This window comes from Centruroides vittatus, unplaced genomic scaffold (genome assembly GCF_030686945.1).
Source record: "Centruroides vittatus isolate TY-2023 unplaced genomic scaffold, ASM3068694v2 contig_990, whole genome shotgun sequence".
NCBI classification, from domain to species: Eukaryota; Metazoa; Arthropoda; class Arachnida; order Scorpiones; family Buthidae; genus Centruroides; species Centruroides vittatus.
In genome coordinates, this window is record NW_027122659.1 from 1,000,152 (window position 1) to 1,024,703 (window position 24,552).

The 24,552-nt window shown below is 30.3% G+C and overlaps 1 protein-coding gene across 2 annotated transcripts in view; it reads right to left on the minus strand.

Moving 5' to 3' along the window:
• lqfR (clathrin interactor lqfR) overlaps window positions 1-24,552 on the minus strand; it is a 61,856-nt gene that overhangs the window by 7,698 nt on the left and 29,606 nt on the right. Inside the window, exons 2-7 of one of the 2 annotated variants that reach the window (XM_067283550.1) lie at window positions 16,512-16,713; window positions 12,841-12,979; window positions 7,194-7,320; window positions 3,605-3,742; window positions 1,706-1,868; window positions 561-705 (exon numbers count right to left, since the gene is read on the minus strand). In XM_067283550.1, the coding sequence (XP_067139651.1) occupies window positions 561-705; window positions 1,706-1,868; window positions 3,605-3,742; window positions 7,194-7,320; window positions 12,841-12,979; window positions 16,512-16,713 (914 nt within the window). The remainder of the gene's footprint in view (window positions 1-560; window positions 706-1,705; window positions 1,869-3,604; window positions 3,743-7,193; window positions 7,321-12,840; window positions 12,980-16,511; window positions 16,714-24,552) is intronic. The other variant, XM_067283551.1, reaches the window with a different exon arrangement.

The window sequence follows — 24,552 nt, forward strand, 5'->3', positions numbered from 1 at the left end:
CACCGATTAAAACCATTTTCTGATTCTTAGACTAAATGGTGCCTTTTAATTTTGTTATTGAAACTTTTTAATTAGCAAAGTTAATGTAAAAGTCAAAACATAAGTGACTTTTGGTGAATCAATAAAGAAGTTTCCTCCAGTTCTCCATGCATTGCTTCCTATGTAACTACATTTCCAAATTAATATATCTTAGATACTTTTGGAATGAAAATGGGGCAAGAAACTTGATTTACCATGTACAATGAGAGAAATGCTAAATAATTTGTAAGTCTTATCTTTAAAAATATAAAATTTAAAAAATAAAAAGCCTTAAAACATTAAATGAATACAAATAATTAACAACAAAAACTAAAATATTAATTTTTACTTAAAATTGAAATTTTTTTTGATAAAACAAGTTTATAAAAAAATTGTTTAAATTTTAAAAAAATATACAAGTATTAAAATGAAATTCCTTATTACTTTTCTAATATAAACTCAAAACTAGTAATTAGATTTAATGTCTTACTCTTTAATAATTTGTTAAGCTATACAATTTTATATAGAAAAAATTTACTTACAAGTTTGAACATTGGTGGCTGTAGAACTGGAACCAAAGTCTACTAAATCAGATAACAAATCTGTACTTGTCTGATCAGATTTTGGCTTATTTTCAGGTGAATTACTTGTTACAGAAGAACTCTCCACAATTTTTTCTGAATTTGTCTTAAAAAATGAATTTAAAACATTACAATTGTTTTTTAATTGAATACTTTTAAAATCAAATTAATTATATACAGAAGCATTTTCTATTAAAATTTAATAATTACTTTGAAACTATTTTAGGTAATTTTAAATCTACAACTCTAATTCTTACCTTCTGAAAATAAGAGATTTAAACTAAAATCAATTTTTTGTGTATTTAATTTTGTACATTTAACTTGTTCTTAAGATTTTTAAAGATCGATTAAAGATTTCTTTAAATTATTAAATTTCTATGTAGAAATGAGAAAATGTAATTTCTAATACATTAAAGATTCTAAAGTAATTTTACTAACAGCATTTCCTATATGAATGAAGAGAATTCATTCATTATATTAAAAAAAAATTTGTCAAATAGCTATAGTAGACATTACAGAAAATTTGTTATACAAAAGTTCAATTGTACAATATTTCAACAGTTTATTTTATAAAAAGATATTTTAATACTCCTCCTCATATGAAATATTCTCTCTCTGCAGAACATTTTATTATTTCTAGATTAAAAGTAAAGTAGATATTTAAGATTTTTTGTTCTTACAGAGTAGTCAAAACATTTAGAGAAAACAAATGTATTATTCAAAACTTAAACCACCTATTAGTTTTTGCATACTTATGCAATTCCTGTTTTCAAGTTTAAATTATTATGGTCCCAAAAATAAAGAAATTTTCTATATTTTACACATACTCTAAAAATGTTTGCATTTGTTTGTAGTTAAAGAAATAATCACTGATTAGATCTAACAAATCTGATTATTCCATCCAAAGAAAAAATGTATTATATTTTACTTAAAATATTAAAATTAGAAAAATTTTATAGTAATCTGTTTAAGATTGATTTAGGAAAAAAAAAACGTTTTCCCCTCATTCAACCATAGCAAATTAAAATATCAAAATGAATTATTTGGAGTTGACATAATACTGAAATTTTTAAGATAGTAGTCTTTTTTGATTTTGTAACATTTACCTCAGATTTTTCTTTCCCAAAATTTGCTGCAGCACCAAGATCAATTTTTTTTGTACTTTTTGGCGTAATTTGTGACCTTTCTGATTTATTGGGTAACTTTATTTCTGCATCATCTTTATATTCAAGTCTATCTCCATTTTCAGATCTTTTTTCTTCATCATTACTATTTAAGATAAAAACAATAAAAAAACTTTATTTATTTCTATTATTATTATTATAAAATGCCAAATAATACATATTTAAGTTTTATGAATCTAAAATGATTAGAAAAAGCCTGATTTTTTGGTGGAGTTATTTGCAGTAAGGTGAAATTTGATATGTTCATTTGCTTTATTTTATTGTAATTTGTTTCAGTAAACACAAAATACATTTTTGTCAATCCACAAGTATTTTACATCATTAGCAAGGAAACAAAATATAAAAGTAAACAATATAATCACAGTTTCTGATATGATGCTGATAATTTCAGAATAAATAATGGTGTCTGTAAGATGCCATTTCAAGACATTCGACCTCTTGCAACACTCACAGGGTTAAAGTTATATTCAATCCACTAAAGTTATATTTTTTAGTTGTAAATTTGTATTTATGATTTAAATTGGAAACTGTCACTACCATAAATGTAACCAACAATTTCGTTGAAGTTCTTTTTATTAAACCATGCAATTTGGCATTGCATGACAAGCATTGCTGCAATGAATCCAAGTGCAAAGCAAGATGATGACACACTGCAAATGTATATAATGTGTCAAATCATGTACATTGCCCATGTTTGGTACTGTGATAGGAGATTACCAATTAATACACATTACAAAATAAAATTTACTGAAATGTTTAACTACAAGTGCTTCAGTTATTAGCATGAAGAAAATATCTATGCAGATTTTTTATTATAATACAAAATATAAGTACCACTTTAGTAGTTATGCCTACTTACATGTTTCTATTAACAACAACTATTAATCTAAAAATGTTTAGTAAAAATTTATTTATTTATTGATGTTTCTAACTTTTGTTAATACAGTAAAAATTAAATTTAATACAGTGAACTTCTATTAACGTAATATCGTTGAAACTGACGTGATGTCAAACTTATTGAATATGTTGTCTTATCAGATGGTGGAAGTTTTTCTGGTTTTTTCAATCCGCTGGACACAATTTTACATTATTCACATAGAAAACTGTACAAATCCACCTTTTATGATTGCCATTGCCATGCATAAACATATGCCATTTCAATTTTTCCAAGCTATTCCAACCCTTTATTGGCATGAAACAAGAACACTATACTTTGTGCTTTGTATACTTTTATTGCATATAAGTACAGAATACTCGAATTACAAAAGTACACAAGTAGTAATGTACTGTAGCTGTTTCCATGATAATTATTCATTCCAAGTGTGCTAAATATGTCTGCTTCTCATATCAAACTCCTGTACTAATGACTTTTGAAAAGTCTTTAGAATAATCATGTATGAGCTAACTGGTTATATCTAGCATGACATCATGTTGTCTTGGCATTTGTCATCTCTAAAAGAAGATGACAAATGCCAAAACCCACACCCCTTTCCAAGAACTGCACATTTTGAGCACTTTTATATGAAAATGTTAATTCCAGACCTACCCAGTGCACTGATAACCCCCTCAACCACAAGGATCTACATGCCAGCTTATCAGGTTTGCTAGCATACCAGATGCTGGGTTAACAGAATTTCACTGTAATATTTATTCTTTAATATAAAATTATATCAGAATATTTTATAAATTAAAATTATATTATATAGAAAATTAGGCAAAAATTTAGTAAAACATAATTACATTTCAACAGTAACATTTTCTAAAAAATATTAAATTTTAGACAAATTTTAAATTAAAATATTTTAAAATCCTAAAACTAACCTATGTTCTGGAGAATCTTCAAAACTTTTTCTCCTTCCTAAACTTAATTTTGGTAATCTATTACTTGATTTACCAGATTCAAAGTCATCAAATTCATCACGACGATACCAAGAATCTGATTCATGCCTATCACTATATCTAATAAATATAAATATATATAATCATCAGATATCTAAATTTAAAATAAAACTTTTATATTAAATTATTTTATTACTGTCTTGATTGATCTTAATGATAATTTATTTTCACGCTGAAAAAAATTGTTACTTTAGAATTAAAAATATTTAACGAAAATCGATATTTTTAAAACAATAAAAAAAACATTTAATATTTTCTATACAATATTTATTTAATTTAAATTATGTAAACATTAATTTACTTCAAATTTTTTTTGGTTCACAAAAACAAGTTAAATCATCATAAATAGATTGTAATTACATACGGAGTGACCCTGATTTATGAATATTTGATATATAAGAATTGTATAATGAGCTGTTTTCTTTTATCCCTATTCCTGAAATTTGAGACAAAGTATCTGATAAAACTAATAATATTCTAATGAGTTATGAGAAATTCCCACAGGTCACCTAATAGTAGTATACATTTCAGTGTCTATTTTCCTTTTTTTTATTCACAGTGTGTATTCATTCTCTAAGGGAGTGCATTCTATTGTAGTTGTGCAGTTTAGTAAGCTATCTCTGTATTACAAATCTGTACCAGTAATTACAATTTTTTTTCTTTTAATAAGTGTACTGTGTTTTGCTTGTTTCTACTGTATCATCTTAACTTTTTTATAATAATGGTAAGAAAATGTATGTCTAAAAACTTATTTGTTTTTCTTCTAATTATTTCTCTCATTTCATATTTAGTTCCTTTTATATTGGTAAATAACCTAATCAATCTTTCATTTATTTTATTTCATTTAGAATCAATGACCGATTGGTAAACAGGCATTTTCTAACACTTTAATGATTATTTAATCGTTAAACTGAGGATGACTAGTTTATTCAGAGTGAAATACAAATTTCAACCATAAGGAAATATGGGAAAAAGGTCATCTCTGAAATTTTGATTTATGAGAGAGTTTCAAGAAAGAGATATAGTCCTATCTTGAGGAAACCGTGTTTTGTATTTTCTTTTCGTTTCTTTTCTTTCGAAGACACAATGTAGTGACGTAAACTTAAACACTGGGCGAATTTTTCATCCTTTTTATTCGGTTGGAACGCTTTTTTATTACATAACGCGTTTCGGGCCGATGCCCCTCTTCAGCCAACTAAACATTAAAAAGTAAGAGATGGCTATATACGAACATTTAAAATAAATACCGCGACGGTATACATAATTAGTTTTTAGAGGTTATTACCTTCTAAATCCTGGTGGTGAGAGCTTGTATACCATTAAAAGCTGGTCCGTACCTCGTTTGGTAGTTTAGACGGATGTAATAGTCCAAGGGTACGAATCTTTATAAAATTCGGTAAAAAAGTTGAGTATCAGTCTGTAGAAGTATACTGGGTTATTCTTCACAAATCGTATTCGTGAAACCATACCTGGAATTCGTCTACCGGTGTGTTGTCTAACGCTGATCTCGTACTCCTCCACCTCAACTGCGGAGTACGATCTATTTCTAATTTGCATATATCTGGTCAAGCATCAGCAGGGGAATATTCCTTTTAATAGGTTTCTTTTCCAATAAAATTATTCGGGGACCTGGCGGTGATTTTTTAGAACTCATCAGTACACAGCATGTGGCCATTGCTATTTTTTCCGCTTTTAATATTTTTAATATCTGTCGCTATGCAAATGACGTAACATCAGATCTTAAAACTGTTTTTTATTTTATAGTATATTTTATAGTAGTTTAATCCAATTTTCATTAATTTTTATGCTTAGATTAGTATTTATACAGGTCTTATTTTTATTTTTAATGATTTCTACACTTTCTTTGAATTTCCTGTTGTATGTCTTCTTTTCTCTATGTAGAATGCTTGTTTTAGTATCATCGATTTTACAGTTATTTAACACACAATGGTCATGGAATACTGAGTTTAGTCTGTTGTACTTTAAATCGGCTATATGTTCTTTCACTCTTATTTTGAGTTTTCGTTTTGTTTCTCCTATATAGAAGTTGGTATTTTCGCAAGTACATGGTATCTTATAAACTATGTTTTTCATATCGTCTTTTTTTATCTTCTGTTTCTTTTTTCTTTGTTTGGCTTTAAGTCTAGATAACAAGTTTACGTATTTTGGAGCAAGTTTTATATTATTTTTCCTCATATCTATGTCGATTTCTTCGTAAAGGTTCCTAATTAGGAACCTTTACGAAGAAATCGAAACAGAAGATAAAAAAAGACGATATGAAAAACATAGTTTATAAGATACCATGTACTTGCGAAAATACCAACTTCTATATAGGAGAAACAAAACGAAAACTCAAAATAAGAGTGAAAGAACATATAGCCGATTTAAAGTACAACAGACTAAACTCAGTATTCCATGACCATTGTGTGTTAAATAACTGTAAAATCGATGATACTAAAACAAGCATTCTACATAGAGAAAAGAAGACATACAACAGGAAATTCAAAGAAAGTGTAGAAATCATTAAAAATAAAAATAAGACCTGTATAAATACTAATCTAAGCATAAAAATTAATGAAAATTGGATTAAACTACTATAAAATATACTATAAAATAAAAAACAGTTTTAAGATCTGATGTTACGTCATTTGCATAGCGACAGATATTAAAAATATTAAAAGCGGAAAAAATAGCAATGGCCACATGCTGTGTACTGATGAGTTCTAAAAAATCACCGCCAGGTCCCCGAATAATTTTATTGGAAAAGAAACCTATTAAAAGGAATATTCCCCTGCTGATGCTCGACCAGATATATGCAAATTAGAAACAGATCGTACTCCGCAGTTGAGGTGGAGGAGTACGAGATCAGCGTTAGACAACACACCGGTAGACGAATTCCAGGTATGGTTTCACGAATACGATTTGTGAAGAATAACCCAGTATACTTCTACAGACTGATACTCAACTTTTTTACCGAATTTTATAAAGATTCGTACCCTTGGACTATTACATCCGTCTAAACTACCAAACGAGGTACGGACCAGCTTTTAATGGTATACAAGCTCTCACCACCAGGATTTAGAAGGTAATAACCTCTAAAAACTAATTATGTATACCGTCGCGGTATTTATTTTAAATGTTCGTATATAGCCATCTCTTACTTTTTAATGTTTAGTTGGCTGAAGAGGGGCATCGGCCCGAAACGCGTTATGTAATAAAAAAGCGTTCCAACCGAATAAAAAGGATGAAAAATTCGCCCAGTGTTTAAGTTTACGTCACTACATTGTGTCTTCGAAAGAAAAGAAATGGAAAGAGATATAGTCATAAGCTGGGATTACACTAATTTATTTTAAGACAAATTATATAAATGTAGAAACAATGTAAACACAAAAGTGTTTGTATTGTAGATAGACTTTAAATATAAAAAAATAGTTCATAAGGAAAATCATGAAATATATCTTTTATAAAATAAAATCTTTGATTTACTTCATTTCTCAGGAAAGTTAATTACCTGCAACCTAAAGCATCTGAAGACATGCCTATAAATTTATCTTTTGCTTTTTTAGCTTTTCTCCTTTCTTCCCTTAATTTTTCATCATCTTGAATAAATTCAATCATATCTCTAACTCTCTGACGAACTGTAAAAAATAAATATATATATATTTAAAAGTTTAATCTGTTATTTTGCAATTTTGTATGTATTATTTATTGTATGGAATTTAGAAAATTTCTTAAAGTAATAAGATACTTGCAAATTTTATATTAAAAAAAGTGACAAATAATTCAAAATTACATTCTTGGAATGATCAAGTTTACTGGAAATTTCCTTGATACTTAAATGCTGATTTTAGGTATCAATTACTCCCTTTTTTTATTCACTGAGTTTACAGTTACATCCCAATATATCTGAATACAATAGCTATAAATAAGAAAGATCTGTGTTAAATAATTTATATGACTCCTTTCCCACCATCTTTTTGAGGCCACTTCGCTTTACAACTCTGTATGCAAATGGATACTTCTGTTATGATACAAAAGCTTATGGTTACTAAACCAAGAGTATTTTTTCTACTTTTCTGCAAAAATGTTTGCAGATGATTTTCTAAGAAATGTGGAATAGTTTATATTACTTAACAGTTAGTTTTAAACACTAATTTCTGTAATACCTCTATATGAATGTATGACTATGCAAATCATCTTTGCTTTTTCCCCTTGTTTACATGGGTCAGCATTCCAATCTTTAATCAGTCTTCTCCACTTCTCTCTATAAGAGTGTCCTCTCTCCTCCATGCCTTCTCTTCCAAATCTTCTGCTGCCATCTTTCTCCATCTCAGCTTTGCTCTTCCCTGTTTCTTCCTCCCTATCACTTCAACTTCCCAATCCTCTTTCCAACATAGTTCTCACTTCTCTTCAAACGTTCAACCATATTAATCTACTTTTCTGCATCTTATTTATAAGATTACTGACTGTTTGTCTTACATAATCATTACTAATTTTGTCCTCCTTTGTCACACCACACAGCCATCCCAGCATTTTCATCTCTGCTGTCTCCATATTCTTTTCCTTGGCTCTTGTAATTGCCTATGTCTTAGCACTGTACATCATTGCAAGTCTTACCACAATTCTGGATAATCTTCCTTTCATTTTGCAGCTTATTTTCTTACCACACAGCAACCTCCACTCATCTTTCTCCAGTTCAGTCATCTACTCTGAACTCTACACTGGATTTCTGCACTTATTCCTCCATCATTTGCTACATATGATCCAAGATACTTAAATTTAAATGTTATATAAAACTTGAGAGTGAAAAGTTAATAACAACTCTTATTCCCTTCACCAGGGGCTGTATTCTGGTCACTTATCTCTCGTCTCTTCTTTCACCAACGAATGACATCAAACCGAGAGACTAAATTTGTCTCTCATACACAGTGGCGATTCTGGTCGTTCGTAATGATCTCGTCTTTGTCGTTGACGTCACAATTCTATTCAGTTGATTATACATGTTCGGATTATCTGCGCATGCAACACAGTATAGAATTTTAACCAATGAAATTGTAAAATTTTCGAAAATGTAGAGTATGTAATCATAGATAATGTGGCAAGGAAAGCATGTGTTCAAATTTAGCACGTAATTTCGACAAAGTTACGTTTTGTTTTTTTTTATAACGTTTTTACAGATTGTAATGTCAATTTGTCTCTTAACATATAAAAATTTTAATAACCTAAGTTAAAAAAGCATGCATACTTAGATATTTTTTGAAATATTACCATCTAATTTCTCCTTAACTATATAAGTAAGTTTATTTATTTTGTCGAATCTAAGTAAGATTATCATCATATTCGATAGTTCAGTAATTGATGTAGAATAATTACAAAAAAAAAAAAAAAGGAATCAGTGTAGGTACTGGAAAAAAAATCAGAAGCATTTTCTCCCTCGAAATATTTTTTCCCTGAGATAGAAAACGTTTTCTAATACAATTATACAGCACGAATAGCATTGAGTCGTCCATATTGGATATAATGAAATCAAGGTGAAAGACAATAGACCGGCCAAAAGACAACTATCCACTCGTCTCTGATAAACAAGAGAAGTGAAGAGAGAAAAAGTTGTTCAGAATTGCGTTTAAAGAGAGGAGATGATCTCTCAAGACGTAAACAAATGATTAGCCAATCAGCGACCGGCTTGTGAGATATGACAGACGAAAGACGATGACCAGAATATGGTCCCAGATGTCATATATACTGTTTTTGCTATGCTGATCTTTTGTCTCTCTCTCTTCCATCACTTTTCTCCATTCTTCAAACTTCTTCTCTACCTTATCTCGTGATGTTTTGCACAGCACAATGTTGTCCACAAACAGCATACTCCATGGTGCCTTGCTCTTCACATCTTCCACCAATACATCCATCACCAATTCGAACAAAAATGGGCAAAGGGCTAATCCCTGGTGTACTCTAACTCTCTCAGTGAATCCCTGTCATACCTACACTACTTTTTACTTGAATCATTACTCCCTTATACATTTCTTTTACAAGTCTTACTGTAAGACTATGAATTATTTATAATTTAGTTTAATACAATGGACCACAAAGTTTTTAAATTACATTTAGGAAGCTTTGGCATCAAAAAGTTTGAATAGAATTGTGGTAAACAATTATATTCTCTCTATTTTACATTTAATAAATGTAAAATACAGAGCATTCACAAAAGGATAAAACCTTTGTCGTTGCACACCATCAGTAGTCGATAGAAATTTACAAAGATGACGGAGACGACCTTCTTTTTTAGGCTACTGCCTCCACAACAAACATGCAAAAATGGTAAAACGTCCTCTGGTGTTTTGCCACTATCACAATAATACTTTTTAAATAAAATAGCAAAATAAAATTGTGGCCGATGTTATGTAACATTTAGTAAATTAGTATTATTGTGATAGTGGCAAAACACCAGAGGACGTTTTACCATTTTTGCATGTTTGTTGTGGAGGCAGTAGCCTAAAAAAGGTTGTCTCCATAATCTTTGTAAATTTCTATGGTGTGCAACAACAGAAAGGAAAAGTTAGATATTTTAAATTTCCCTTTAAATTTATAAAATAATCGAATTAAACATTTATAAATTTTGTATATAAGCGTAATCATTTAAAACTAAATAGATTTTTATAAATAAAACTAAACTATATCATTTATACAATAGATAACTAATTTAAAGGTCTTCAGCTCACAATAGATTATTTTAATGAGTTAAAAGTATTAATGACAAAGTACTACATTTTAACTCATAAATTTATTAAGTTGATCTTGCTTTTATAAAATAAAAATTATGTTGCAAAATATAATTACATTTACAATAAAACCTTGATTTTGTCCATTAAATTTCTGGTCCTTATGTCATATGTGAAAATTAATACAGTGTTAATTTTAAAACGTTTTTTACATTCATGACAGAATCCCACAAACTCGACTTAATGTTAACTGAGAAGGCAACAATTTACTGAAAATGATGAGTTTTACAGCATAGCAATGATGCTAGTCTAAATAGAATCTTTGTAAAGGCATTATATGTGCAAATTCATATGCATATTAACTATGTATCAATAGTGACTATTTCTATTTGTAGTTAAATTTTAATTTAAGAAAATATTGGCTGCTTTCAAGTTAGTGATATTCATGTCATGGCATTTTGCAATAACACTTTGGAGAAAGGATTATATTCTTCAATACACTGAACTGATGCTATTATCAAGTGTTGTCAGTGAAGAACAATAACTTATTTAATCCTAGTGTTAAGTTATAAAAGTAAAAATTGGATTATACGTATTTTTATTTATTTATTATTTTTTTGAACGACACAAGTTTTATGGAATGCCCAGTTATCAAAAGTCAAGTTTCCAGGACTCTACTGTAATTAAATTAACGGTTTCTTTTTTTAAATCCAAGAGTCACTGCTCTTAATTTCACACTACAAAGGGTGTTTCAATATATCGTCTAATGATGAATAAATAGGAAATTTTAGTGTTTTTGTATAATTAAAAAAAATGTTTTTAAAAGAGAAAATTTAGTTAAATACAATTAAAGTGTACTTTCCAAAAAATGTTTATTTTGATTTACATTGTATACTTGTTTAGTTCATTTTCAGAACTACAGTGAATACATAAACAATAACACACATAGAAAACTGTTTTGTGAAATTAAACTTCTTCCACATGTTTAATTTTAATTACAAAAATGTATCTATGTAAATAAAACAGATGCATTTGGAAAACCTACTTTATTATACAGAGTGTCCCCCTTGCTATTGTACCCAGCATTTCTTTAAAATTTTTATACTATTCAGGCAAGCAAAAATCCCAATGTGATACATGAAGAACCCTTTGTTCCAAGAAGATTGGTGTTTGATGTGGAATGTCCTAGCAGCATATAATTAATCCATGTACTTCAATACAATCATCATAACAGCTGCATATATAGAAATCTTCAACATCTTTGTAAATCAACTCTCCATTGGATATTTCCAAAAGGATGAAGCAACATGTCACACATCACACACCAGCATGGTCAAAAGTCATTTTTGGAAACTACATCATTTTGGAAAGGCTTTAACCACCATGCATGCCATATCTGATGCTACCTGATTACTTTTTATGAGGATATCTGATAGGTGAATTTATGCATACAAACCATTAACCATAGACATCTTGAAAGCAAGTATCACAAACAGTTCAGGCAGTGACATTATGGCAAGAACATTATGAAATATGGTGCTCCAGTTTCAATGCTGTCTGGATTCAAATAGTGGCCACTTCAGTACATTATGATGTCACCATATTTCTGACAAAATGAGGCAATTCCACTTTAAATTTCATTGAAATATCTTCATTAGTATCAAAATTTTTAAAGAAAAGCCTGGTTCAGTAGGTAGGGGGACACCCTATATAATGGACTTTCAGCGTTAATGAACACTCCTTTGCCAAAATTAGTCCATTAAATCACTATTTTTACTGTATTTATTATCCTAAATATTCCAGGTTATTTTCTTCTGGTAAAGATATGGAGATATATTCAAGTGAAATAGCAACATTTATCTTTCCCCATAAGAATAGTAGTATTTATTTACCATTAATTACAGGAATGCAAAGTTATGTTCTTTAGTGCACCCATTTTACATGAACCAAATTGTTAGGAACAAAGCAATTTCTAGAAACAATAATATCACCTATCTATGGCCATCCAATCAAGAAGCACATAAAACTCAGTCATATTCCTGTTCAGTATCCATATGCACACTTTCTACTGTGTTGTAATTGGTAACAAAGAACAGGTTGTTCTTTGTTACTCACCCATTCAGTGTTACCAATTCATAGTGGTAACTGCATATTTTCTATGAAAAATTTTGTTTAATACTCTCATATAAATGTTTTTCATGTTTTAAGTCATTATCTGTGATCACCCAAAAATGAGACTACAATTGACTTGCCAAATGTTGCTGTATTGGATGGGTAATTAATATTTGAAATCATCATCAGCTTTTCAGATTTCTGTTGTTCAAATATTGGAATATAGCAAAATGAATAATTGATGAAATTAGATATTTATATAGGGAACACTTGTATTTATATATAACTACACAAAATTTGATAAATTTTATTATAATTACTTACCATTGACACCTTGATCTTTACCATGTTCATCAATGAAGGTGTAGTTTTCTAGACTTCGTAAATCATATATGTGTTCTCTAGCACTTGTTACTACACGTTCTGAACCATTTCGGATAAGATAGCCCAACAATAAGAGTGCCTAAAAGTACACAGAAAATTTGAATTTTATTGTCACTTTAAATTTTGTGTCTTATAGTGATAAAAACACTACTCTATAAATTGAATCATTATCAAATACATAAATTTATTATATATGGATCACCCAGATGAAAGCAAGACTCTTTTATCATTGTTTCAATACACAGAGCTTTGAATTTGCACTAGTAGATACCATTTATTTCAGGAAGTAAGCTATCATCATTGGAAATGTTAGTGTGCTGTTTGCATGTGCTGAAGCAAGAGGACATTTGGTTGTGACATGAATTTGTTCAATCACATACTGCATTTTGTTACACAAACTCAAAATGTCTGTCAAGACTAACCCATTTGACAATGTGCCAGGTCACTCATTCAGTTACAATGCTGACTTGTGGCAACAGTGCCAAGATTTGATGTGATGCATTCTCTAGGAGGTCTTGACCATCTCCCCTATAACCCAACCTGTTGCTCTTCGAGCCACTGAAAAAGCTCTCAAGGGATGCCAGTTTGCTAATGGTGCTGAGCTTGGAAGTCTGGTTCCACAGTCAACCATGGAAGTCTTTTTGCTCAGGCTATTCAAAATCTAGTGACATTCTAGGATATTTGCTTGAACCAAGGCAACTGTTGTAGCAGATACATATAGCCCATGTATCACTTACTTCCAGTATGTTCATATATTTAAGCAATAAACCATTACAGAAAAATAAACAAAGTCTCACTTTCATTTGGGCAACCCTTATATACTGCATAAATAAAGATATCAAAGAATTAAATATCTGAAAAATGAAATATTCTTAATAAAGTCTAGTATGGTGTTCACGCCAAGTTTACTATAAATACAAAATATAACTCACTGTGTACGGAGTTATCAAATTAAATTTGAGCACTTTCGACAAATGCATTTCCATCGTCATCAGGCAAATGAACAATTTTTTTTATAGATATTGAACATGAACGTTCGAAACAAAGAATACATAAAAAATTTTAATTTAACGTTTTTGGTGACATTTGATACGAATCCACGATTTTTGAATACGTACGATGTAGCGAACGTGCTGTAATACAGCTCATGCGTGGTACTGTTTCTTGTCAATAGTGTGAAAGGTGATGTAACTCGCCGTTTAATTGCTTGTGTAGGGCAATCCATATGTTGGGCAGTTCCAGCGTAGGTGCATTGCATGTTTCCAACGTTGTTATGTATAGCGATTCCCATATGAAGAGGAGCTTTTGGTCATTGCAGGTCCTGAGTATTGAAGATTGAGCCCATAATTCATGTCACGCACCGTTTTGCAAGTTCAGTGTTGTATCGTCCTTTTGCCACATTGTCCTGGTGTTCGGTCAAGCGAGTAGCCAGCATTCTTGCTGTGGCCCCAATGTATCTTGTACTACTCCTCATAACGGGATTTTCTAATGGAATCAGATAAACTCCAGACTCTCAAAGATGGAGAACTTGTCTCGGTCATTGCAGAGGAGTCTGCTCAAGCTCGGTAATGGAGAAAGAGGCAGGAGCAGACCATGCTGCCGAAACATACGGCAGATGTGTAGTGAAAGTGGACTGAGGTATGGTAGCGCTGGTTGTACAGTACAAACATAACTTCCCTCCTGTTAGTTAACGTGGTGCATGGAAACAGCGCTTTCCTGACTCTGCAGAGTAGATGCGTGTACTTAGCATGTAAAAAACCCGCTGCACGTACGGCTAAGTTAATGATGTTTAATTCACTATTTATAAGCTCTTGGGTTGATGGTAGCAAGAGTGCTGTTCTCAGTAGGGTGGCAATGACGGCATCAACATAACGTGCAGGCTGGAATGCATTTGCAGGGATGATGTACAGTAACATATTAAACTTGTGATGAACTGAGAAAAGTAGTGCTTCAGAGGACCTTTGTATGCATAGATCTAAGAAAGCAATAGCCGCATTACTTTCTTTTTCCCACATAAAATTGATGGAGGGATATACTTAGAGACTTGCCGCATGAAGGTACAAAAGGTTTTGTCGGTGCCCTCCCAGGTTATGAGGATATCATCCACATAACGTAAATAGAGTAGTGGGTAAAGGATGGTGTGGGGGAAATCCAAAGTTATGTTCGATTTCTCTCAAGACAAGCTTCACTAGGATGGCAGACAAAGGGGAACCCATAGGGACTTTTGTTTTTGTAAATAGATCTTTTGATTGAAACGAAAATAATTATATTCAGTGATGAAAACTAGCACATCACGTATATCCAATATCTGCTGGGCACTAAAGCCCTTCCTAAGGAGCAGTGCGTTGACCAGCATTATGGCTTCAAATGTTGGCACTGAAGGATACAAAGCTATCACATCTAGTTTATAGAAGGTGTAGGTGCTTGTTTGCATCGTGCCAATGCTTGCTGTGATGGTGGATTTAGTGGCCAAGGATGAGGGGGTGACATACGTTGAGTCTGGAATCAACGCACGTAGAAACTAGATTTAAAGAAAATGTAGAGTACGTAATAGAAATCTTTACGAAATCCCTCAAAGAAAACTGTATTAACAGCAGAGACACAGACTCACTCTCCCCCGCATGGCAATCACTCCTCGATAACCCCCTAAATTAAATAGGCCAATCCACCCTCATTGAACCCGTTACAATCTTTCGTGCAGTTTCTAAATTTATCTTGTTTCCTATTTCCACAATTATCATATCATCAATAGTCATTCACACATCTTTGTTAAACTCAAAAGATTATTTATAATGTCAATATCGTTTAAACTTTCTTAGCAATGACATCACTTGTAAGAAGAAACCTTCATAAACACTGACATCATGTAAATATCTACTAACCAACATTCCAACCGATCTTATTGTACCTGAAAGCGGTCATTCAAAACGGCCAAAAACGTTTGTACTTAGTGATTTAATTGCTAGAAACAAAGTATGAAAGGTTTTTTTGTGTTACTGTGTTTATATATTTTTTTTGTTTTCATGTATTGTAAATCATTTATGTTTATGAGTAACTTTGAATAGTTACAAAAAAACTAATTTTTTGAATTTAATCTAAAGTGTTTTATGTACACCATTCATTTCATTTTACATTTGTTATGAAACTGCTTTGTGTTTGTATTGATCTAAGAAGAGAATATTTTTTTTCATCCCAAAAATATTTCTCAAATTAAGCAATTCTCTTACTAAAATCTTTTTAGTATTTCATCGTTAGTAATATTTAGTACACCATTATTTTTGAAAATACATTAATAATCAATTCTAAAAACTTCTTTTTGCTTACTTTAATTTTGTTAAAGTATTTTCATAAAATGCACATAACACAAAATCAGATTATAGACGAACAGTTCTATGTTTAGTTAGTTTTTTGTTTACGTTTTTTGCATGATAAAGTTCCTTATAGATTAAATTAAATTTAATATTTTTTCTTTCTCTAATATATATTTGTAATATATAATTATTCTTCTATCATTTATGTAGTTAACATAATACTGAATTTAAAACAAAATGTGCATACCTACAGAATTTAATAAGAAAATCAAAAAAGAAAAAATATAAATAATAACTTACTTTATAAGTTCTTCTCCAATTTCTTTTATTGTCATGTAACATTCGTTTCCATAGCATTCCCATTACTTCTGGAAAATGTTCATAAGTGAAGGTGTTTTGGGCTATTTCTTGCATTAACTGACCAGTTGGTCCCCACGCATCATCATTTGTGGCTTCACGCACTTTAGCTTCTACTTCAGTATAATTCATTACAACATTAGTTCTAATTAAAAAAATTAAAACAAATAATTAAAATGCTGATAAAATAATGCAGATAATGAAGCAATAATAATACTGAAAATATGATTAAACCAAGTATAAATTAATTATAATCTGAATAAGTCAGTTTCTGGATATAATTGTACTATAAATTTATTATCCAGAGCAATAAATATTAAATAAAAAAAATTAAAAAAGTAATTAATGATACTCCTTAACAGATAAAATGAATAAAAATTTACACTGTTTTTAAATAAGTTGAAAAAATAAAGAATAAGAAAAAAGTAATAACCATGAAATTATTATAATTTCTGCATATAAAATCTTTAAAAATATTAAATTTTGTGATCAGTATAAATTTTCAGACAACTTAAAGTTAAATATGCCATATTAATGGACTTAATTTTATTTGTTGATTATGCCTGGATATAAATTAATCATCATCAATTGTAATAGCATCTAAATATTCTACTTTTAATTTCTATCAATCTTGTTTTTTTTTTAATAAATTAAAAATAATTATTCCATGAAATACATTGAAATTTCTTACACAGACTGCTTAGTGCCAATATCATCATCAGTTGTTTAAAGCTATCAGAATTATTATGTTCCAAAATGCAAGTTAAAATACTTTGTGAAACTTTGTTATCATAATGAGAGTTCAGTTATCATTATTTACAAGTAAACAGTATGAAAAGACAGCTTAAAAATGCCTATTAGCTCAACAAATGGCTGATAACAACGTTATCAGCCACTTGTTGAGCCACAATGTTATTATTAGTCTTAATCAGTATTATAAACATTAAGCATTAATTATTATTTGCTTGTTAACACAACACAACATTAACACAACAGTTTGAAGTAAGAATTGCAGCAATTTAATTATACTCTAGCTGCTGTTAGACACTAACAGGCAAACAATACTAAATGAATTACTTATTAAATCTTTCAGTAATAAAAATTTTTAATTGTATTAAAATAGCATTTTAATATCAAAGTTAATAAAACCAGAATGTCTACTAATTGTAATCTTATTGACTCGTTATTAGTCTGTTATTGTCATCAGCTGAGGTGTTCTTATCCTAAAGTAATAAACTAACATATTCCAATGAAGTTGCTTAATGCTATTTTACTGCTATATAGTTGAATGTCTGTGTTTCATGAATTTTTAGCAGTCTTTACATACAATTTTTTGTGGTATTTTATGCAAGAAAAATCAAAACTAAATGTATATATAATTTTTATAATTTTTTAATAATAAATTTTTTAAATATGTATATATTGTATATAGGTATACATATACTAATATACAGGGTGGGCCAGCGAAAACGAAACGGCAGAGTGTTCGTGTTCGTCCAAGCAAAGCGCTCGGACAGGTCGATTTTACTCTCGAGGGGACATCTTTTGCAATAAAGTTTTTGCGATTCTGAATACAACAGACAACAATAAATTTTAAAAACTCATTTATTTTGTATTAACTAAACAAGCATTTATTTCGAAAAAATGTTTGTTTAGTTAATAATCAGAATCGCAAAAACTTTATTGCAAAAGATGTCCCCTCGAGAGTAAAATCGACCTGTCCGAGCACTTTGCTTGGACGAACACGAACACTCTGCCGTTTCGTTTTCGCTGGCCCACCCTGTATATATATATATATATATATATATAAAAAATTTATTATGTATTCTATTATGTAACAGCAACTTATTGATACAATAAAAACAAAAAGTAAATTTAACTTGGGAAACTGTACACAATGAAATTCAACTTAAAAGTAATTTTATAAAATTGACTATCCTATTATTACATTATGGAAATAAAAATAATTTTATTAAACAAATTATAAGCAAGTGAAGTAAATAAATTATATACGAGAAGTAATTTATTTTATTTACATAGCTTTAGCTATTATCTAATCTAAACCTATATGGAGTCATATTAGATATAATTCAGTTAAACTTTCCTTCTTTCAGTTAATTATTTTATCAATATTTCATACTCTTAATTTAAATTCTATAATATATTCATTATTTATCACTTTAGAAGATGGAAGTAAATAAAGTCAAGTTATACAATTGTTCAATTATTCAAAACTTGGTCCAACTGCATACCAAGTATAGCCACTAATGTCTAAAGAAAGATCACAGAGGCTCACTGTATTTGTTGTTTGGAAATCTTAGGATGTCAGTGATGCTTGGTATGACACAGTTAAAGACATTATTCACAACTGTTGGAGTTTGAGAAAGTCTGCATCATCTGGCTGAGGGAAGTAGGATGGCAGTTTTGCTGAACTGCCACCATCTGTGTCATTCTGACCTGATTGAGATGTGGAAAATGGATACATCAGGGCACACATACGACTGGAAGGTTTTGGACACCCTAGACCAGCAGTTCCCAACCAGTGGTCCGCAAGAGCTAAAACATGGTCCACGAAAGATTTAAAACTTTTATTCATTTTAAATTATTATTCCCACATTGATACAAACCGAATTTAATTTTTACTAAAAATGTTATGTGTTCTATTATAATAGTACTGTTAAAGCATGTTACTCTTGAGTTTAATGATTACTTATGTTAAAAGTTTTGATTAAAGTTTATTTTTAGATTGACACAGTTTATTTTTCTTAAACCTTGTGGTCCCTGCTAACAACAATGAAATCAAAGTGGTCCCTGGTCAAAAAAAGGTTGGGAACCACTGCCCTAGACAAACCACCAATACCTGTAATGAAATTAAACCTTGTGACAGAACTCTTCTTTAACACTGCTAGCAACTAGCGGAGGCAAATTTGCATGTATAAAGTGACTGCTGTGTGTCCTGCCATTAGCTTTATTTGAAGTAGTACCATGATAAAAAAAAAAAGCATGAAACTGCTACAGACAGTATATTATCTTTCATCTTTCATGATGAATCCTGGTTCTATTTAGAATCAAGCAAGCACTGTGTTGGAGTATAGAGTAGTTACTAGAGGTCCACTTCAAACCTATCCTTCAATCCATTTGCTTTTGAGCAGCACATTACTCCCACTAGTGGCATGCTAGTCTAGATAGCCACTGACAACATAGTGGTAAGTTCAAGAAATTCTGCACTTGTGTTGCATGATCCCTTTTATGACAGGGCTGCAACCAACCATTTTCCAGCAAGATAATGCTCAGCCATACATATCTAAAATTTCCCAGCAATTCTCTATTATACTGCCATACTTCCTTGGCCTACCTAATCTCCAAATCTGCTACACATTGAGCATTTTTGGGACCTGATACAGATGGCTAAAGCTGGCATCTTGAGTAAGTTATCTGTAACAGCAGTTGTAATATCTGTGAGCAACTCTGTTGAGAATAACATGTGGTATCTATATGCCTCCATATAAAATGGTTTGTCCCAGATTATTATACAACTCAATTATTCACAAACCATGGAAAATTCGCAAGCTATCTTGCCAGATTTACAAACAGGGCATCAAACCAATGTCCAACTTGCATGATTGAAGATGGCACAAGACATTATGTATATGATTGCATAATGACAGAAATAGAGAGAACTGAATTACGACAGCTTTTGCAAGATTCAAACATAGATTGGCCTTGTCACCTCTCAAACATTTGGATCAATCATGAGACATTCTCTGCATTTCAAAGACTAGCCAGGAAAACTTACCTAGTCACAAGTCAATTAATTCAAAGCTAATTGATAAATTTTATAGTTAATGGTCTCACTGTTAAGTAAATCCTGCTCGTTTCTAACTTGCCAGTACTACCTGCAACACACATCAACTTACTGCTGATTAGTTTTACGGATGATCGTTCTCCTATCCAAATTTATAACTAATTCGGTCTGTTCTACCTATCTATCTATACTGTTGATAGATCACATAACGATGATTCTCCTCATGACATTAGTGACCACAACCTCTTAGTGACAGTGCAGTGATGTACTACATGTGTTCTACAGACTTTAATTTACGTAGTACAATCACAAACTTCAAGTGACAGTGCAGTGATATCCGTTAGTGTATGCACTACAGACCACACCCGACCCATTTGTGATTAGTGATCACAACCTTTCGGTGACAGAGCAGTGATGTACTACATGCGTCCTACAGACTTTAACTTATGGAGTACTATCACAAACTTTAAGTGACAGTACAGTGATACCTGTCTGTGTGTGTACTATAGACTACACCCGACCCAACTGTGAGTGGACGATGATACATCAAAATAGAAACTTACAGGACTACAAGACTTGAAAGGACATCTGTTGAAAACGATTGGTAAGAATTTATGAAACAACACCTGTAGGATGGTATGCATTCATTTAACTAACGGTATTTACCTAATTATAATATTACCTAATTATATATATATATATATATATATAAAAAATGTATTAAAAAAAAAATGTATATAAAAAATATATATATATATATACTCATAAGAAATTTATTATATTGCTAGAGATATTATTTAGACTTAGTATTATACGATTGATTTAATTTTTAGAAATGATTCACTTAAAATAACTTCGTAAATATATCAGGGACAGCTAATCACTTGCTATAAATGATAAATGTTAATGACTTCTCATGCGGAATCGAGTATTGTTATGTAAAAATGAATACTAAATGTTACTTTACTGGTGTGTAAATATTATTAATTGTGATGACATGTAAATGACATTAGTTGTTATATGCCATAACTGTATAGATTATACTTGTGTTATTTGCTGTTATGTCGGGAATCAATGTTAAAATCCAATATTTCAATTGTACATATACTCATTCTGTAATTCTAATTATAAACTTTGAGAGACTTATCCCTGGTAATGCTATAAAGCGGGGCCAGGGTATGTGCGTTTGCACCTTAAAATAAATAATTAAATTGAATTGATATGCTTCCATACCTGATCATGTTAGTATCCAGATAAGACCACTGCACATATCCAGGTAAGTGGAAGGACTACAAGATACTATTAATATTGTACCATTGTCTCAGGGAAACTGCTGCGATTGTCCTTATGATCCTTCCTGTGATATCGTAATCACTCATTACCACCATTATATTCAAGCTACTAAAGTTTAATTCTAATGCTGCCTTCATGGTGCATAACTTTTTTTGATCAATGATTATTTGTATATGTAGCAAAACTATGATTATCTAAGCACCAATTAACTGAGGTTATGCATTATCTGAGGCAAACCTGTATGTGAATATCTTATTATTCTTATACTGTAATTCATAAAATAAAATTTGAAATGGTAACATGAATATTACAAAGTGAATTTTTTCTATTACCTTCTATTATTTAACTTTGAGGCAAGACAAATCATTCACATCAAATTTTAACTACAATAATACATATTTTTATTCTTAAAACTTTATTTCATTTTATTTCATTATATTTAGAGGAAACGTCTTGATAGACATTTGATTTCAACCTCCTACAATAACATATAAAAACAAATAACACCCCTTAAAACAAAAACAAGCATTAAAAAAAATAATAACAGGTAACAAATCTTAAAAGATATACAGTGCTTTTTACATTTGAAATTTAAAAATCAGGAAGATCAAGATGTAAAAATTCATCAAATTTATTAAGATTTCGTGATATACAATAGAAGAAAGATCATTGAGTTAGATTTAGATGATAAAAAGGAGTAAAAACATAAGTAAATGAGTAAAGTTTTCTTGATGGAATTTGGAGTGAAAGCCAATCTTGATAAATAAGACCATTAATATATTTGTAATATATCAACTGATCAAAATATTTAATTCTCTCGAAGAAAGATAGGAAGCCTAGATGAATTCTAGCAATATTAGAGTCAGCAGTGAAAGGCAGATTACACATTTTGTTAAATGTAAGATATATCTTATTCATAGCAGAAGTAATCTTGTGTAAAAGGGAAGGTGCAGTCATTGACCAGATGGGCAATTCATAATCAATGAAAGATTGAAAATTAGCATAAAAGATGGTTTTCAATGCTCTCTTATTTAAAGACGAGCTACAAAATCATCACGTTGTGCCTATATTAGCTATATAATAAATGATGTTCTTAGATATGTTTAAATTCACTAAGATATAAAAAGGAGCTTAAAAGTGATATCATAAATATTCCATGTTCATAATTTTTAATCCAAAATGGCAATGGCCATTCATTTTATCTGAATTTTTTGCTATCCAAGGTAGCATCTGTCCACATTACCTTAAATAATCAGGATTCTTCTATATTTTCTTTAAAAACCCCTTTAAATATTTTAAATCATAGTTATAGTCATGTTTTTTCTTTTATCATATCTATACTTCATTCCAGAATCTCAGAAATAAATTAATTATAGATGAGCAAAGTGGAATTGAATGATGTAGTTCATATTATAAAAAATTATTTTCAATCAGAAATTTAACAAAAATGCAATAAATTTTAAATTGACTATATATTTACAGAAATTTCTCCTTTTTTTAAGATGAATTTTTCCAAATAAAAAATATAACCTTATCTTTCCTCCCAGCAGGATGGTGGAAAAAATTAAACTCTTTTGGTGTGCTTCAGGCTTCAGTCTACTTCACAGGTCTTGGAAGTAGACTGAAAGCAAATAAAATAATGCAGTATAAGCGGCCCTTGACTTTCGCACATAACTGGTTCCTGAAAGTGTGGGTGAATGTTGAATGTTCGAAAGTAATATAAAAAAAGATATGTACCAAAAACTGTTTTAAAGTACAGTAGAGCATCGTTTATCCAAAAGCTTTCCAGTCGGACTGTGTCGTGCTGAATTGAACGTTTTTGATACTAGATTAACTTCTAAAGTATAATTTTTTTTGTTTTTATATTTTTCAATATATTTATTTTGTTTGTACAAAATAAAGAAATAATTTTTAATGATACAATAGCCTCAATTATTATTATAAAGATTTTCATTAGGCTTAAAATTGACAAAAATTCAACATGAAGCGACACGCAACGAAAAAAAATTTCAACATCAGATAGGTTAATATATTTTTTCATACATAATCGGTTATCCGAACAACCCCAGTCCCCAACTGATTCAAATAAACAACGCTCTACTGTATTTATTTATCAATATGTATACATAATGAAGTTAATGAGGCATGTTTAAGCACTTTTGGATGTTTTCTTTAGAAACTTTTCAAGAGTTAGTTGACTACCATCCTTTTTTTCTCTTTTCTTGATAAAGATTTCTATAACATGCTATGTCTTTCTCAATCGCCCTACGTACTTGATATATACGTTCTCCATTGGGATCATTCTTCCGTGATAGTCAAAAATTTGTCAAGATGCATGAAGGCTTCATTCATATTTTTAATTGTGAAAGTCTTGACATTTTTATCAGCTTCTTCCTCACTTTCATTGTGTATTTCATTGTTGCTCAATTAAGTATTCATTTGACAGAGGTACTGACTGAGATTCAATCAATTCATTAACATCTTCATTGTTGATGTCCAAGTTTAGTTCATTCATTAGGCTAACTATTTCATCTGTGATAGTTTCCGGTGTTTCTTCAAACTTTATAAAATCACTCATCATTTGTGGAAATAATTGTTTCCAGGAACCTTTCATTGTTGACTCTTTTATTTCAGTCCACAAGTCTCTAATATTGTTTATTGAGTTCCATATTTTATAGTTCTTCCAAAAATCTGTTAATGTGGCCCATCTTCCCTGTCAGTTGCCTTGATGGCCTTAGTCATTATTGTCCTCATATAATATTGTTTAAATGTAGCTATTACTATTTTAAAATTTATTTTGTATATTAGTACTTTCTATATATTAACAGGACTTATTATACTGGAAATTATGGATGCAGATAAGTCCTGTTAATATATAGAAAGGAC